General features: G+C 32.5%; 1 protein-coding gene across 1 annotated transcript in view; it reads left to right on the plus strand.

The window, feature by feature from the left end:
* The window catches only part of LOC114331645 (striatin-interacting protein 1), an 80144-nt gene extending 60423 nt beyond the window's left edge, over positions 1–19721 (plus strand). Inside the window, exons 8-11 of the mRNA XM_050641486.1 lie at positions 2206–2377; positions 7384–7588; positions 15763–15857; positions 19481–19721. Of these exons, the coding sequence (XP_050497443.1) occupies positions 2206–2377; positions 7384–7588; positions 15763–15857; positions 19481–19645 (637 nt within the window). The 3' untranslated portion in view covers positions 19646–19721. The remainder of the gene's footprint in view (positions 1–2205; positions 2378–7383; positions 7589–15762; positions 15858–19480) is intronic.
* Positions 19722–19949: the final 228 nt, after the last annotated feature.

A 19949-nucleotide genomic window follows, 5' to 3' on the forward strand; every position in this document is an offset into this window, starting at 1 on the left:
AAATTATGTTATAATCTGCATTTGCACTCTTCTAATTGAAAATTTTTTTTTTAAATTTTCCTCAAATCACGGACACCCAACATAATTTTTATTTATGATAGCTGCGTTATTATTAATTTTACAAAAAAAAGTTATTCCTTATAAAAAGTTTTGCATAGTCTCGTAACCAAAATAAAATTATGAGATATTAAATTTTGTCAATTTTATACGAGGTATCTCAAAAAATATGAATTTCGCTGAAGAGTAAAGTACCTTTATTTTTCACAATATTGAAATTTGTTATTATAAAAAGTTGTTCAGAATTAAAAACTATGTTTCAGTATGCATTGGGATCCTTCTATTTGAAATATTGTGAACTATAGTTATTTTACTTTTGAGCGAAATTCATATTTTTGACATACCTCGTATAGAATTGAAAAACAATTGATATCTTATGATTGCGTCTTAGTTTTTGACTATTCATTTATAAAGAATATTTATTTTTATAAAGAATAACTTTTTTCGCAAAATTAATAATAACCTTATTAATAATAAGTTATCTTAAATAAAAATGATGTGTATCCGTAATTTGAGGAATATTTTCAATTAGAAGAGTGTAAATGCATATTATAACATAATTTTTAATTACAAACAACTTTTCTTAATAACAATTTTCGATATTGTCCAATATAAAGGCACTTTACTCTTGAGCGAAATTCATATTTTTGGACATACCTCGTATATTATTGATACAATTTGATACCTGATGATTGCATCTTAGGTTTCAGACTATGCAAAGCGCTTTATGAAGAATAACTTTTTTTCGTAAAATTGATATTAAAAAAGTTTCCCATATGGTTCCAAGTTACGCAGACACCCTGTATAACCAGGTAGCTGAAAACGGCTAATTACCAAATATGAGTAATTTTATGAGAAGGTGGAATGTTTTATAATATATTTATCTTATGAGTGTCTATTAGAAGTGTCTTTTGGGAAAATTACAAGAACATAAGTCATTCTCGGTTTAAATTCTAATATTATTTTATTATATTTATTGCATAATTAGTAGATATTCTAGACATTTTACATTAAAAAACAAAAAAAATAGTTCAAGATACTAGAAAATACTTTATTTCTACGAAAAAAACAAGTGAGGTTCATGTCAAAAACAATAAAAAAACACATCAGCAATATTAAAGTTGAACTCAATCTTCTTCGTCAGTCTCTGGAAGGATATCATTTACACTATTACCTCTAGGTAGATTTGAATATTCATTATGATATTGCAAGGGTACATTCAAAGAAAACTTTTACTAAAATAAAAAATTTCAGCGAAAACCGCATATTTCTATCTTGGGCCGTTTAAAAGTTATACGCAGTAAAAATGGGGGAAAATATAAGTGGACACGTATCAACTACTATTTCACTACCTGTATCATAATGAACTTCATTATGATACAGATTTTCATTACGATACAGATTTGTAACCAATAGAATCGCGATATGGCATTCGCGATGAAGGTGGCACTCGCGCAGTGACCAAAATGGCAAGTCAAATACATACTTAATTTGTTTGCGTTACAAAATTAATAAATTTGAATATATTTTTTATTGTGAATGATCATAGAAAAAATCGTGTATACATCTTGCATTTAATTATCATTATGAAGCTCGTACTCTATACAAAACTCGCCGCTAGGCAGCTCGTTTCGTATCCCTTATACTCGCTTCATAATGACATCATTAAACGCTCGTTGCATAATATACTATTATGACACTCTAATTTTTGTGTTGTAAATCTTACAATATTTTAAATTTTGAGTTTATTATGAGAATACTATGTGTATAAAAATTAAATGTTTTATTGCCAAAACTGAAATTCTCTTAAGCACCAACTTTTATTAGGAAGAAATATTTCTAAGAGATTTATAATAAAACATTTCTCATTTGCCGCGAACATTTTGGCTCACACTGTACATGTACATATACCTACCATACAATCGAGTTTCTGTAGGTGAAGTCAGAATTAAAAAAAATTGTTATTTACTTATCAGATATAACTAATTTATAGGTATTTTTATGAGTGTTTTTCGCAAAATATTAATAAATCATGTCTTTACTTCTGTGTTATATTGATGTTAAAAATATTGTGGATTACCTCTGGATTAATTCACATCCGTTTATTTATTCAATTCTTTAACCTCCTATATAATTTATATTTTGTAGAATACCCATTTTGGATTTTCCTTCTTGTGTAATTGGTGACCAACCGGAACTTACCTCTGAAAGATTAGAAATTGGTGATCTAGCCGCCTTTTCTTGGCGGAATATGTTTTCTTGTATAAATTTACTTAGGATATTAAATAAATTAACAAAATGGAAGCACTCTCGAATAATGGTAAGTCATATTTGTGACAATATGTTACATAAAAATGAATCCATATTTTTAATTTATTAACTAATATTATTTTACCATAAAAGGAAGTATCCATAGTTCACAAATGTGGTCTAGAGGTAACAAAGTACTTGACTCTATAATTTTGTATTGGAAGAAGAAACTTTTCCGAGTTGGAAGTCGAAACGTTAATGTACCACAAAATTTATTAAAAAGTTAAATTATTAAAATATTTATTGGGCGCGTTTCGGCTTAACATGAGCCATCATCAGCAAAGTACAGGAAATACAACACAAACTGACTGAATGTTAATCCCCTTTACCAACATGTCCTGCCTTATCGTCTCTCCCCAGGTCTTCTTTGGTCTTCCTCTCCTACTCCTTCCAGGAATCTGCACTTCAGCTATTCTTCGTATTGGGTGATTAACGTCTCGACGTTGAACATGACCAAACCATCTTAACCTATGCTCTCTCATTTTGGCATCAATTGGTGCCACACCTAAACTTCCCCTAATATACTCATTTCTAATTTTATCCTTCTTTGTCACTCCACTCATCTATCTAATCATTCTCATTTCCGCCACATGCATTCGTTGTTCCTCTTTCTTTTTCACTGTGCAACATTCAATTCCGTACATCATAGCCGGTCTTATGGCTGTTTTATAGAATTTTCCCTTCAGCTTCATTGGAATTTTTCTGTCACACAACACACCCTCACTTCTTTCCACTTCATCCATCCAGCCCTAATTCTACTGCATGCATCTCCATCTATTTCTCCGTTACTCTGTAATACCGATCCTAGGTACTTAAAACTATTGCTTTTCACAATCATTTCACCATCCAACGATACCATTTTTTTGTAGCAACTCCGCCTGTAAGTGACCATTCCAAATACTCTGTTTTTGTCCTACTAAGTTTTAAACCTTTTTCCTCCAGAGCTTGTCTCCACTTGTTCCAGTTTTTGTTCTAAGTCTTTTTCACTATTTCCTACTAACACGACATCATCAGCATACATTAAGCACAATGGAATGTTACCCTGTAGTTTCGCTGTTATCTGATCCAAAACTAATGAGAATAAATACGGACTAAGCACAGAGCCTTGGTGCAATCCTACTTTCACATGAAATTTATCAGTCTCTCCCACACCTGTCCTAACACTAGTCGTTACTCCCTCATACATATCCCTCACAATCTTTACATATTCACCAGGGACTCCTTTCTTATTGAGTGCCCACGACAGAATCTCTCGAGGAACTCGTCATATCTTTTCATATTTTTTCTCAAGATCAATGAATATCATATTGAGATCGGACGAGCTTCAGTCGCGGACCAATCAGCGTAGAGAGAACATGTCACACAAATTGTTCGAAACGCGATTGGTCCAACCACTTGGAAAATCCACTCTCCTACGTCATAATCCTTAGAACAAAGGAAAATATGGATATAAAAGGAGGTGGATTTTCCATCAAAAATCAGTTCGAGCTGTACCTCGTAATCGAAGACTCCTAGGTTCGGTACTTGTTTACCCACCTAGAATCTGACTTTTATTTCTTTTACCTATTGCTATTTGTGTATATTGCAGAGAAACGAAACTCTGCCATTTATTTGAATATTTGATATTTCTTGATATATAATATTTACTTGTATATTTTTGTGTACTGTTTCCAGCGGAATCTCTGCTTGCCAGACCACGCGCTAGAAACATACCCCATTTATTTGCCATTTTATAGTTGCAATACTTTATATTTTTCTTACTTGCTGAAAAATAGTGTCCAGTGATATTCCTCCCGTAGGTCAAACACTTAGAGCTATTTTTCCCATTTTACCTGTGCATTCTTTGTGGTTTAATTTTATTTCGAAAATACGGCCCAGGTGCTCTTCCTTCCGTAAGTTAAGGAACCTCTTGGCCTATTTTCACATTTTCACCTTCTACTGTTTGATCTACTGTTTGATTTCGAGAATACGGTCAGGTGTCTTTCCTTCCGTAAGTTAAGGAACCACCTCCGCTTATTCTCGCATTTATCTTTTCATATTTCCATGCTGTTCTCTTTTAGGGTCCGTGTTTCCGAATGTAAGAAATTGTTTTGACTTGTTCTTATCAGAACTAACCAAAACTCCTCCTATATGCCCTGCCCAGCTTCTTTTTCAGGCATTGTTCATTTTTAATATAAAAGATCAAACAGTATAAAATTTAACCTTTCGTTTTATATTTACGATATATATTTCTGTGCCAGGTATTCCTTCCGTAAGTTAAGGAATCACACAATACTTTTCTTGATTATCATTGCTTACCATTACATAAACACGCTCCAGTGGTATTCTTGCCGCAGCAAGTCACGCATCCGAGCTGTTTATTGCTTTCTGTGGACTTTCTCTGCAACTCAGGTGATATTTCCACCCTGTGGATCAGACACCCGAGCTCACAGCAACTCCAGGTCTGTGATATTTCCCTACGGGATCAAACACTCACCTGTATATTAATTTTTTTCGTGTCAGAAACGCTCTGTACACACGAGATATAAGAAATTCTTGTCTTACTTGTTCGAATACGAATCATGGACACTCGAAATGTTCTCAGGTCCAACGACAAGGATCTTACTAAGTCGGAAGAGGGTCAAACTGACAAAATGGACACATCCAGCCTTACTCCGCAACAATATGAGCGTTTGTTTCTTTACTCCTGTATTTTTCCATCAACTGCCTTATAATGAAAATTGCATCTGTTGTTGATCTACCCTGCATAAAGCCAAATTGATTCTCGGATATTTCTGTCTCTTCACGTATCCGTCTATCAATTACTCTTTCCCATATTTTCATGGTGTGGCTAAGCAGTTTTATAGCCCTGTAGTTTGTACATTGTTGTATATCTCCCTTGTTTTTGTAAACAGGTACCAGTATACTGCTTCTCCATTCGTCTGGCATTTGTCCAACTTCCATAATTCTATTAAATAGACCTGCTAGCCACCTTGTTCCTGTCTCTCCCAATGCTCTCCATACTTCCCCAGGAATATCATCTGGTCCTACCGCTTTTCCTTTCTTTATTTTTTGAAGCGCTTGAGCCACTTCCGCGTTTGTTATTTTGGTGACCATTGCTGTTACTGTCTCCGTTGACTCTACAGGCTGTCTGTCAAATTCTTCATTTAATAAGCTGTCAAAGTACTTTCTCCATCTCTTTTTGACATCCCTTTCGTGAACTAGTATTTTATTATTTTCATCTCGGATACATCTAATCTGATTAAAATCTTTTGCTTTCTTTGCTCTCTGTTTGGCTATTTTATATATCTTTGTTTCGCCTTCCCTGGTATCAAGTTGATCGTATAGGTTTGAATACGTTTCTGCTTTGGCTTTTGCTACTGCTACTTTCGCTTCCTTTTTCGCCACCATGTAGTTTTGAAGATCTATGTCGGATCTGGTTTCTTGCCACTTTTTATATAATTTTCTCTTCTCTTTTATTTTTCCTTGTACTTCGTTTGACCACCGCCAAGTCTTTGGGTCTAGGACGTTTCATCGCCGACAGGTTCATCGCTAGTCAGTTAATCGCTAACTGATATATTTCCGAATTTTCGACAGTTGCATTTATTATTTATTTTTAGTATTAATTAGGAATTCTAGGAAATGCGAGATGTGACCATTCCCTTTACCATACTTAATCTTTTAATAGACTTTTAAACTTTTATAATATAAAATATAATTTAACACTACAAATTTAACAGTCACGCGTTTAAAATATATAAATTTTATCGGGAGCTTGCTACCGTTTAATTATGAGCCGCAAATTACCTCAACACGGTATTCCTTGCTGCTCAAGTTAGCCTGCCTTAACTTGCGAGATCACGTCACTACGGTGACTCGCTGCACAGGTCGGCCTGCCTCGCTCACCTCGCTTGGCTGGTAGTGGAGCCCAGAGCTGTCGCTTCAAGACTGGAGAATCTCGGTTCGCTGGCCTCCTTAAGGATCCCTCTGCCTGTGCTGTATCGGAGAAGTGAAAATGAGTGGGGCATCTGCGCGGATTGTGGAACTCGTACGTTTCAAACTGCCGCTGTCGGTAAGTGCTCGCGGCGTATCATTACATGTAAAAGAGTGTATATTTCAAAAATCTGACGATTTGAACGGGGCGTAAAGAAATTTGCAAGTCACAAAGTTTCACCAAAAAAAAGCGAATATTTCGCGAAATGAACGTCAGATCGAAAAACTAAAAAATACGTGTTCAATATTTTTCAAAAATCTATCGAATCATACCACACACGATGCCTCACGGTAAGGGGTGGGGGTAAATTTAAAATTTTAAATACGAACCCCGCGATATTTCGCAAAATGAACATCAAATTGAAAAACTGAAAAATACACGTATTCAGTATTTTTGAAAAATCTATCGAATGACACCAAACACGACCCCCACGGAGGCGGGGTGGGGGGTTACTTTAAAATCTTAAATAGGAGCCCCCATTTTTTATTGCAGATTTGGATTCCTTACCTAAAAATAAGTAACTTTTATTCGAGACATTTTGTCGAATTATGGATAGGTGGCTCTATAATCGGGAAAAGCGATTGTTGGAAATGAAAAATTAAATAAAAAAGGAAAAGTCTTCCACTTTATGGAAAACTGAACTTAACTTTTTTTGGTTTTAGGACCTACTCTTCACAACGCAATAGGTCCCCATAACGCTCGAGTAAATGCAAATTTAGCATACTTTCCTCCCCTACTATAGTTGCACTGCTGCTTGAAACAACCAAATTTGGTACACCAGACTCCAGTTTCATTTCTCTGTATTCCTTATCTACGTCCTGAATCTTATTTTAGGTAATGACATTAGGAAATTGTAATAAATGTCTTAAAATTAATTTAAAAATGTGGTAAATACTATTAAAAAGGTTCCCCAAATATTTTTGAATAGTGTGTATAAAATAATTCTTTTGACAGAATACTATCTGAATATTTAATATCTAAACATATAATAAGTGACTGGTTGTTTATTGAAATATTGATTTATTTTCAATTTTTTTTTTCAGATGCTTGTTGTTTTCAAATCCGCCCCAATATTAAAACGAACATTAAAAGTGCGCCATGCGATGACACAATTATATGTTTTAAAGTTATTAAAAATGCAAACAAAATACTTGGGAAGGCAGTGGAGGAAGTCTAATATGAAGACAATAAGTGCAATTTACCAAAAAGTTAGACATCGCCTTAATGATGATTGGGCTTATGGAAATGGTGAGAAATTAAAATAATATTTTTTATTATTTTGATTAAATGGGAAGCTTTATTACAATAACTAGAGAGAGGGTGTATTATAAATTTGAATGTTAACTTGTAGATTTGAACATTGCATATTACCATTGCTTTTGTTTTACTGGTTTTGATTTTAAGACCAATAGTCCAGAGCGCATCTGTTTTGAGATGGACGTTGAGAGGTGACTCAAATTTTTTTGCAGAAATTGCTTGAAAATAAATCAAATAATAATATTTGAGTTATCCTCCCTCTCAAAAAGGTCCGGAACATTGTTTAAATAATCAAAATGGCAAAAAATGAAGGAAAAATTCGATTTTTGTCTTCGTTTTTTGATTATAACTTTGAAACTATTCATTTCTGAGAAAAGTTTTACTGGCATAAAAGTTGTGTAATTAAATTTCCTACAATATAGAGTTGGTTAAAAATTTTAAAAATAGTCACCCTAGTTGGAAAATAGCAATAATTTCGAAAAAACCATACAAAAGCAAGTATTCGCATTTTACGTTTTTCAACCATTTATGCTACACTTAGGACCTTCAGATTTCACCCAGAAAAACTTAATGATACAGTAAAACAATACTGTAAATTTTATTAAGATCGGTTTAATAGATTTTGCAAAATAAATGTTGCAATCCAGCTTTCGCAAAAAAAATTCATTTTTTCAAAATGTTACAGGACTGAAAATAAAGCAGATAGCAAGTTGAAATTTTTTTTGCTTATAGAAGTGTACTGCACCTTTCATTTGCAATTTACAAAATTAAAACCGATTAATTACCACGGCGTCAGGAAATTTTTTAAATAAACATTAGTTTTTGATGCTACGCGCAGGACAGCGGTGTTCGATTCACACAAGTTGATTTCCACCAAAATTTCTTCCAATCTTTATCTAATATATTATTTTCTTACTCTATATTTTGTTGTATTTTAATATTTTAATTCCACAAAAATCAAACTAATTTTATTATTGTTTGTAAAATATTGTTTAAACAATTGCATATTATGTTTAAAAATAATAAACTTTTATTGTCTTAGTTAAAATATATGAACAAAGAAAGTTTTTGCTAATAAAATGTTATTTCAAAGGATAGAGTATGTGTTTTTATTTTGCAATAAACAAATTTATTTATTTATATCGAAATGTAATAAAAATTAAAATGTATTAATCATTATCAAAAGTCATTGGAATGTCCAATCAGAGCAAACTATCCGCTGTCCTGCGCGTAGCGCCAATATTTAATGTTTATTTAAAAAAATTCCTGACGCCGTGTTCTTGATCGATTTAAATTTTGCAAAATTGCAGATGAAAGGTACAGTACACTTCTATACGCAAAAAAAATTTCAACTTGCTATCTGCTTTATTTTCTGTCCTGTAATATTTTGAACAAATGAATTTTTTTTGCGAAAGCTGGATTGCAAAATTTATTTTGCAAAATCTATGAAACCGATCTTAACGAAATTTACAATATTGTTTTACTGTATCATAAAGTTTTTCTGAGTGAAATATGATGGTCCTAAGTGTAGCATAAGTGGTTGAAAAACGTAAAATGCGAATACTGGTTTTTGTATGTTTTTTTCGCAATTATTGCTATTTTGCAAAAAGGGTGACAATTTTTTAAATTGTTAGCCAACTCTATATTGTAGGAAATTTAATTACGCAACTTTTATGTCAGTACAACTTTTCTTGGAAATGAATACTTTTAAAGTTATAAAAAAACGAAGTAAAAAATCGAATATTTCCTTCATTTTTTGACATTTTGATTATTTAAACAATGTTCCGGACCTTTTTGAGAGGGAGGATAACTCAAATATTATTATTTGATTTATTTTCAAGCAATTTCTGCAAAAAAATTTGAGTCACCTCTCAACGTCCAAATGTACTAATATTTTTACAGATACGCCCTGGTCTACAAAGGATTTGCCTTCTTTTGCTACTGCGTCTAGGAGATATCATTTTATGTCGTTCATCAGCCTTCCTTTAATGAATTGTTGGATGTTTTTGGACAGGTTTTCACCTATTTTAACTGAGACTGTCTCTTTCCAATACAGATTTTTAATAAAATTGATATCTTTTTGGTCTAATAATTATTATCTAGTGATTAGGTCAATGGGTTTGGTGTTTTACTTGGTCAAACACCTTTTCATAATCTATCGTTTTTCTGATCTATGCATTTTTGCAATAGTACTGTAAGAGTAAAGAAAGACGTAACCCAAACTGTTCATTGCTTAAGGTGTTCGAATTTTATATATATTCGTTGGTGAATAACCTTCAAGAAAATTTTAAAAGCATGGCTCATCATCATAGTAATTAACTGTTGTGGTTCATCATTGGGCTTCAACAGCTCTGATAGTTTGATGAATAATATTTCTCAAGTGGTCGCGGTCATCTGTTATGTCCACTTTACATCAACAATAAATTTAACAAGAAATTGACAAAGTTATTCAAGGCCAAATTTGACGAGTACAAAATGTATGGTTTGTAAAAGAAAATGAAGGAATTTGATGAAATAGAACAATTGGATATGTTTTATTTTGTCAAATTTCTTTATTTTCTTTTTATTCACGGCAAAATTGGATGTAGAATTGTGTTTTGTATAAGCCGAATTTGACCTTGAATAACTTGTTGTCAATTTCTTGTCCAATTATTGTTGATGTAAAGTGGACTTTACATGAGCTGCCTCAGTATACTGTTTGTTGAGACGCTTTTTCATAATGTCTGCCCATCGCTGTGGAGATCTGCCGGATTGACGTTACCTCTGAGGCCTTCCTTGGACCACCAACCGCTCCATTTTGTGAGATCGTTTCGATGGATATGACAAAAGAACTTTTAAAATTCTAGACAGTTCTTAAACAGTACCAGTGAGATGTTGATTGAGTTTGATTTCATTTAGAACAGACCTTTGTGCAGCGAGCCGTCTATGGAATTCGAAGCAGTCTCCATGTCCATATTTCATGCGTCTTCTCCTCCTTCTTTAAGTTTCATCTTCTATCGAAGATTGGAAATCAAAGATCGCGCGTAAAGAAGTATAACTTCAAAAATCTTCTAATAATTGCCGAAATGAATGAGTTAGAATAAATTATATTATTAGAAGAAATTTTTTTACTAAGCAACAACATTTTTGTTTAATTTATTAATACTGTGTATTTTGACAACGACGTCCGAAGTGGAGGTCGAAACGTTAACAAAATCATTTTTTAAGTTAAATTGTGGCTTTTTTCCCATTAAGAATAATAAATTACACAAACGCCACAAAAAAATAGCTTTAGAACAATATACATAATATTATGTATAATGCCAATCATCATTATCCATAAATAGATACACATGAAATATTTAGCACTATAAATATTAAAATAAATATTTTAGGTTAAATTATATGTTTTAAATCAAGGGCGGGCAAAGTGCGGCCCGCGGGCCGCATGCTGCCCTTCAGACATTTCTTTGCGGCCCGTGGCAATTTTTTTTGAATTCTTGCTAATATTAATAAGTAAATATATATAATATAGCTAATAATTAATACTTTTGCAGAGGGTCATTTTTCCGCAAATTTTCAACATACCGCGGGCAATTATTTGGGTTCCCGACACAGAGTTTTGTAGGCTCCCTCAATGAAATCCATGAAATTTCAACAAATGGAAACAATATGTTTGAAGTAGTCAGGAACTGTTTATAAAATTTTAAATTAACCCGTAACCACCTAGTAATTGTAACAACAACTGACGGAGCACTAAATTTAAGAGGAGCTAATATTGTAATGTTGAGAAAACTTAAAGATTACATTCATAAACAGTAAATTGCCAGAACATTATTAATTATTTTTTCACTGCATAATCCATCAGCAGGTATTGTGCAAAAATGTTTTGAAAGTAGACAACGTTATTTCAATTACAACAAATATTGTTAATTTTATTTATTCAAAAGGAATAAATCATCGTGCATTCATAGCATTTTTGGAACAGTTAGAAAAAGATCATAGTGATGTCTTATACCACAATCATATTAGGCATTTGAGTTTAGAAAAGGTTTTTAAAAGATGCTGTGAATTAGGGAGGGAAATTGCTTTATTTATAGAAATGAAAAACTGCAACACATTTGCTAAATTTACAAGTTTTGAACGCAAAATGAAACTTTTAAAATGGAACACAAACTATGCATTGTTCATATAAAAAAGAAAAAATTAGTTCAATTATTTCCCTCATTAAAATCATTAAAAACAATGTACCAGAAAATGAGAAAATAAGTTTAAAATTTATGAAGAAAAACTTTGTAACTTGCTGACGGAATTTGAAAATGGTTTCAAAGATTTTGAAGATGTATCATTTTCCTTATCACTTCTAAGAAATCATTTTTCAGTTCAGAGTGATTCCGTACCAGTCTACGTTCAACTAGAAATTATAGATTAATTTGCATATTTTTTCAATACTTTTGCATTTTGCCAATCTTTGCAAATGCCCAAAAGTACATAGCTAAATTTATAGTTCGACTTATCGATACAATCCATTGAGTACCGGAATTGATGATGCTTTGACTAGATTTCCACCAGAAATAGAAAGAATCATGAACAAGGACATAAAACTAAACTAAAACTTTATAAAAGCCATTAAGATTCGGTTTTCGTCTTTTAATAAATACTAATATACCTTAAATAAGTTTGGAAATAAGAGATAATGTATTTCATAAATATTTTTTTATTATTTAATTCTTTCAAAGAAAACAGAAACAATGAAGGGAATCTAAGATTTTTTCAAATTTATAACTTTGTCTATTTTTATATAAATGACGATTCAAAACATATTCCGGTATTCATCACTATACGATTTGACAGACAAAAAAGAAATTGAAAATAAAATTTGTCAAAAATTTAAACGCCTTTTTCTTAAAATTGCTTTTTCAAAGGAGGTGGACATTTTAACTCGAAAGCTACTTGACAGATCCACCTGAAATTTTTCATATATATTTTCTTTACACACTTCGTGAGATAACGCTGTCGAGATATTTTTTTTTTTGTTTAACGATATGTTGATTTTCACCCTGTTTACAAAATATTTTGTTATTTTGACTTTTAAGTACACCAAAAACCCAAAAATCGTTAAAACAAAAAACTCGACAGCATTATCTCAAGAAAGTCATAAACTAATAAAATATTAAATTTTTTATTTAATATGATTCAATGACAAGTTTTAATGTCTACTTCAAAATCCATTTTTTTTGTGTCTGTAGAAATATGCCACCGTTGACTTATTTTTCAATATTTGGTCTTGAATTTTTTTTAATATTTTTCGAATTGTACTGAATATGTTTATTAATTTAGAAATAAAATAATTCTACCATAGTTTCAAACAAAATTCACAAAAATGTACTTGAAAAGTTGATTTCAAACCATATCCCCCCCCCTCTAAACAAAATTAGTAAAAAGTCGAACATGTTGAGGTAAAAAATATTGCGGCCCTCGGTAATAGACCAAAAACATTTTGTGGTTCTTACTAGAAAAAGTTTGCCCACCCCTGTTTTAAATACATATCCAAAAACTTATAAAAATAATAACCCATTCGTACCGCGTATCTTCAATCGCCTTGTCTGTGCAGGTAGGTAGTGGGTTCGGTTCGGTTCTATTCCTTGGCGCGGTGCGGACCCCTAAGGTACTAGTACACTTTAGCAGACTAAAAATAAGCATTTTTTCAAGATTTTTTTTCTCAGAACCTTTATTAAAAATGAACATAAGACTTTTTACATATTAATATAAAACTCTTAGAGAATACAAAAAATATATCTTTTTTCATTTATGCATGTACACTAATATTATAGAGGGCGCCAAAGTCGACGCCTCGAAAAAAAGTAGTTCCGATGGCGGACAGTTAATCTCAGGAATGGGATCTCTGAAACAAAAAAATCGTACGGCATTTAAAAAAGGAAGGTTTCTTACGTGACAATTTACCACCGTTAGTGAAAAACTACGCAAAAAAAGATTTGAAGGAAATTTGAAAAAATTTTGTGAAAAAATCGCCCGTTTTTCTTCAGTTTTTCATGGTTAAAAAATATTTATTTTTTATTTTTTGGTCAAATTGTGGTAAATTATCACGTAAGAAACCTTCCTCTTTCAAATACAGTACAATTTTTTTGGTTTCAGATATCCAAATCCTGAGATTAACTGTCCGCCATCATTTTTCGAGGCCTCGACTTTTGCGCCCTCTACAATATTAGTGTACGTGCATAAATGAAAAAAGATATATTTTTTGCACTCTCTAAGAGTTAGATATTAATATGTAAAATGTTTTATTTTCATTTTTAATAAAGGTTCTGAGAAAAAAATGATTATTTTTGGTCTTCTAAAGTGTACTAGTACCTTAAGTCCGATTATCTACTTTCGGCTCATTCGGCTGGGCTCGCTATTTTAGTAAACTCCTAAAAAGAGAGATAGAAGTAGGAGGTTCTAGTTCAAAGATATTTTCTACATGCCAATGTTAATGTTGCTATGATTTCTGGTTTTAATGTCTGGAACTTTTATATTGGTCCACTATCTCAAATGCAGTTCAAACACTGTGTCTTAAAAAGCTATGTTCCATTTTTCTTTAATTTATACTGTTGTATTTAAACTGTATGTTGTGTAAAAAATTTAATAATAATAATAATAATAATAATAATAAAAGAACAACATTACCACGGAATCTAGGAGGAAGAGGACTTATGGATATAGGTGAGCAATTAGATAAACAAATTGCTAATTTAAGAACTTATTTTCAGATGCAGGCTGAGACATCTACTCTACATCGCGCTATCTGTGCAGTAGATGACACAACACCGATCAAACTGAGGGAACCAGAAATGCGCATAAACCACCTTACTAAGGACGAAAAAGTGCGCGCCTGGATGGGTAAACCTCTACACGGGCGACATCCCAATGAGGTCAGCCAAGATTATGTCGACAATATAGCGTCGAACTACTGGTTGACATCAGGAAAGATGTTCCCTGAGACGGAGGGTTCATTACTGGCCATTCAGGATCAGGTTATACCAACCAGAAATTACCTGAAATATATCATCAAAGACCCTCAGATTCAAAACGACAGATGCCGATATGGATGTCAAGCCCAAGAAACCATCCAACATCTTACAGGGGTCTGCCAGGCATTTGCTGCAACTGAATACAAGGAACGGCATGACGCAGTGGGAAAAATCCTTCATCAAGAGATAGCTATCAAGCTGGGACTTCTCCAAACAGACCATCTCCCGTATTATCAATACGTCCCTGAGAGTATGCTTGAGGATGGCAACTACAAGCTATACTGGGACCGCACTGTGCTCACAGACCAAACAGTGGCACATAATAGACCAGATCTCGTACTAGTTAATAAATTAACAAGACAAACAACACTAATTGATGTGGCGATACCTAACAACAATAATCTACGTAGTAAATTTACTGAAAAGATCGCCAAGTACAGAGATCTAGAAATTCAAATACGAAGGCAATGGAGAATGCAAAGTACCCAGACGATACCGATTATTATGTCTACTACTGGAGTCATTCCGAAGACCCTCCTCGAAAGCATAAAAAAGCTGGGTCTGAATGAACATCTTTATAAGACCATGCAGAAAGCTGTACTACTCGCGACGGCCAGATGCGTACGAAAATTTCTGGGAGATACACCTGCATTCCAAGTCACCTAGGGCTCGATAACACGGAAAGAGTCCCACCAGAGCTCAATCCTTTTGATACCGTAGGTATCTGGGATGAGTCAATTTTCCCCTTAGAGGGAGTGTGAGCCGTATGGCTAAATCTGGATAATAATAATAAATGTCTTTATTAATGTCTTCCACAAAAAAAAGATACAAAAATAACAGAAAATAAATTTGGGGCGAGATTCAGTTCGTACGTTACTTTTAACAATATATTTTTACAGAGAAGCTTTAGCAGTCAACGTACGTCTGCTCTTCCACCTAACCCCTATGTATATGATTGGAATTATATATGTATATAATTTGTATAGTCTATTGGACTATTTTCTTATGCAGTTGTTACAGCGCTGTATTGTGTTCTACCCAATAGAATGCTGTTCAGGGAATATTCTCGTAATATGTTAGAGGTTTTGTTTTAAATTTACTTACATAACTCAAATTTGTAATTCCTTTTTAATTTTCAATTAACTTTATTTTTAGATTTAGATGCAAGGCCATGGGATTTTCAAGCCGAGGAATGTGCTCTTCGAGCGTCTGTAGATAGATTTAATAATCGTAGATATACTCTAATAAACGTACGTATTATAATTATATATTTTTATATCTATGAGAAAGATGATGATGGTGTGTTTGGCATGAAAATTAGTCTATTTGCCACTGATTTTTTAACGATTTATGTTATAATATGTTATATTTAAGAATTGGACCTTGATTGTAACAAATTTATATTATAAAGGGTGAGTGGGGAGGAACGCACCACACTTTAAGACTGTATAATATACGTAATAATAATTAAAAATAACTCATATTATGTTGTTATTCGATTTTCATTTGTTTCCGAGATACGGGGTGTTAAAATTTTGCGTAATTTACAATTTTCTTAAACGGTACGTCGATATTAAAAATATTTACAGTCACTCTTGATTTTTAAACCCATCATCTTGGCATAGTTGTCATAGAGTGTAGTTGTAAATAAATATGTAGATATATTTTTATTTGCTGATTTGTAAAATAAATTTTTTCGTTATAATATTTCGTAATAATATTAAGAAAATAACTAAATACAAAATGAACCACAACTTACTATAAGTAAAAAATTACCAGTTATGTAATACATGCAGGGGCGTGCGGTCCATGGCAGCAAGAGAAGCATTGCTTCCCTTGGTTTCCGTAGGTAATACCGTACCAAATGAGTAACTGAGGTTATTTAAAAAAAAATTGAACAAACACATAAGCAGAAGCAAGATTTTAAGTTGCATACGAGAATATTTAATTATGTAAGACAAGCAGTAAATAATAAGAAAAGACAAAGGTATTTTACTCTATTTTTGTCATACAGTAAATAACAAAGCAATGAAATACCTACTCTAAAAGCAGGCTGCATTTCTAGCTATCGTTCCGTACGTGGACTCATAGGCCATGATCGTATTTCTACGTTGGTATTCGGAGTCATGTCGGCAGATAATCTGATTTCAAATTTGCTTCTCCTCTGCCTATGTAAAAATCACCGGGGTTACATGCAGGGTGGCGAGTTCAAATTTCGGGCATATCTTTCGCTTATAAGCAATTTTGCCAACTGCATACAAGGAGCTGTTTTCGTGAATTTAAATGGGATTTACCAGCATTTGACTACGACGGGCTTCGTTGACTGATTTTGTGGAATTATGAAGATTGATTTTATTTAATTATTTATATAAATATATGTATGAGGGTTTTGGAGAATGGCGAAAATGTGAAAGTGGAATACAGAAACCATAAATAGCTCGAGAGGATTTTTGGAATTTTTTAACTTTGCTTTTTTCAGAAATATTTACATTCTCAGATAATTTAAAGATGTTATTAACAAAAAGAGAGAGATGACTTTGAAAAATGTTGGAATAATATGATGGCAAGAAGTTTTGAGCCTAAAAGGAAACGCATACGCACTGATAATGTTGGAGATGTCCAATAGTGCTACCGCCGACTATTATAGTCTATAATACTATCAGATTTTAAATAAAATATGCCAACGAATGGAAAATAGGTTTTAAGAATTGTGATGACCGAGACTTTCGTTCAGGTAGAAGGATTGAATTACATTATAAATAGGTATTTTTACAATTTTTTTATAAATTGCTTCACCTGTTTCAAATTTCACCGCACGCCCCTGAATACATGTTCAAAATGTTTATACAACAAGCGATTTTAAATTATTTGTTTACATTATTTAACATAGCTGGTGTTATAGACGCAAAAGCGTTCGAAATTCTTAATTTCATAAAAATATCATCTGAAGTAGTAGGGTAGGAAGTGTAGCATTTACAATATTTTTAATATAACCCCATTTAAAAAAATTCATCTTGGTCAATCCTGGTGACCTAGGTGGCCAAATATATGGACCGAATCTATCTATCCATTTATTTCTAAATTTCATATTGAGGTTGTTCTTAACATAACGTCAGAAATAAGCAGCAGCTCCGTCCAATTGGTGCCACATGTTCGTTCGCACGCTAAGTGGAAGGTTTTAAGAAGGATCCAAAAAACTTGTTTTAAGAAATTTAAAAAAGCTGCTCTATTCAGATTTTCGTCAAAAAATATGGATCGATAACGTACTCGCTCAGAATACTGCCCCAAACATTAACACTTCATCGGTGTTGGTGATCAACAGTAAAATGTTTGTTTACTGTATCATAATAAAATGAAAGCTATGTCTATTAACTAGACGATTATTATGAATAGTATTCTTAAGACGATTCTTAAAAAAAATCAGGATCTTCTCTAAATTCTTAAGTCTATAAACAAAAAGTTAAACGCTCTTGTTCTGTCTAATGCTGGTGTAGTTGAGTTTTATACGGATGATAGTGGTTTTTCTTATGTATTCTACATACACTCGTTTGACTGATTTCCAATTGACTCGAAATTTTTCACGTACTAGTATTTGGGTTTTCCGTAACAGAAAGCAGGACATCAAGTTCGTTGACGTCATTAAAAATAAATGGTTTATTTTTATTTAACTTTTCGTACCTATGCAACATTACCAGTAGCACGGAATCTATCGAGAAATCTCTCAAAAACGTCCTTTTTGGGTGTCTTCTATCAGGATATATTTAAGCGTAAACTTTAGAAGCTAAGAGACAATTTTAAAAATATTCCCCAATTAAAAGTAGCATGTCTACTCTTTCATAGATATCGTGATTATTCATTTTTAGGAACAATTAAATTTGAATGTAATTGGCTCTGCCAAAGCCATTTTTAAGTAAAAAAAATTGAATATCATACACCGATGTTTACAGTTTTGATAATTACCAGACCGTACTGTCATAAACTGGCAATGTCATACAATGACATTAATTAACTACATCTTTTGTTTTAAAATCGATTTACAGATTAAGAATTTAAATAATTGTAAATTACGCAAAAACTATGAGACCTAGGTATAGGACATCCATATACCATTCGAAAGAGGTAAATTTGTTTAGTATAATTATTTATTAATACACATGGTGTTCCACTTAAAATAAGCATCATATGACACATTGAATACTCCACTAATGAAACTGTAAATTTTGAACACCCTGTAGACAAATGTGTAATAAATGATCATGGAATACATTCAACCAATATCCAACTATTTAGATGTAAAAGTAATGTTTTTATAATTTCGTAAATAACTTGAGAATAAGTCTTCTTTTACAACTTTACATTTTAAGAAAAGTCAACATAACTCAGAACACTCTGTCCATAGGTATAGAGAAGCCTTACGAAACTATACCTTATTTTTTGGGGACAATTAAAAAATTCAATAAAATACAGGGTGTTCCATAAGAAAAAATATAACTTTGATACGCCGCCATTTATGGGGACACCCTGTATATTTCAAAATAATTTTAAAATGTTGCTTTTATCAACTTACAAACTATTCAATTTAACTAAAAGAAAAGAAAGGATGGTTTAGATTTGATTACAGTACAGCACATCTACTATGTGCTTATACGTATTTCGGAATAGCCGTTTCCTCATCGGAGCACCTGGGTAGAGGGACTGAACTGAAATCAAATCCTTTCATCCTTTCCGGGTAATTATCAAAATAATTACCAAAGATGCTACTAACATTCAATTTTAGTTTTTTTTTTCATATCTTTTACCATTTCGCTGTAATCTTCCGTCGCGTTAGTGGTGACTCACCCTGTATATTTATACCTTCTTTTTTCTGTTTTAGGATAGTGATTTCGAGCCTGTGGATAATTGTCTTAATAGCGTTTTAGGTACTAGCCATGATCTTTCTGAAAGCTTTAAAAAACACTACGAGTTGTGGTTAGAACAAGAAGTATTTGGTGTTCCAATAGAGTGGGAAAATTTACTAGAAAGTGATAAATATAAATAATCTACTTGTTTCATATAATATAAAGTTTATGCAATGAAATACTTCATCTTCTACAAATAAAGATTTATTTAACGTCGATATTTTTAAATGAAAGTATTTTATTGCATTTCGGTAGTGATTACATTTGAACCGAATGTTGTCAAGGGCATTATAGATAAGATTAATTGCATTTGAAGAAACACATATAGTAAAACATATTAGTGGTGCCTGTTAAATCTAGGAGCATGTTGCAATTAATCGACTGTATACACAAAAGTAGCTAGACTACATTGCGGTTGGAAAGCTATTAAATAGCAGAACATTT

This window comes from Diabrotica virgifera, chromosome 10 (genome assembly GCF_917563875.1).
Source record: "Diabrotica virgifera virgifera chromosome 10, PGI_DIABVI_V3a".
NCBI lineage: Eukaryota > Metazoa > Arthropoda > Insecta > Coleoptera > Chrysomelidae > Diabrotica > Diabrotica virgifera.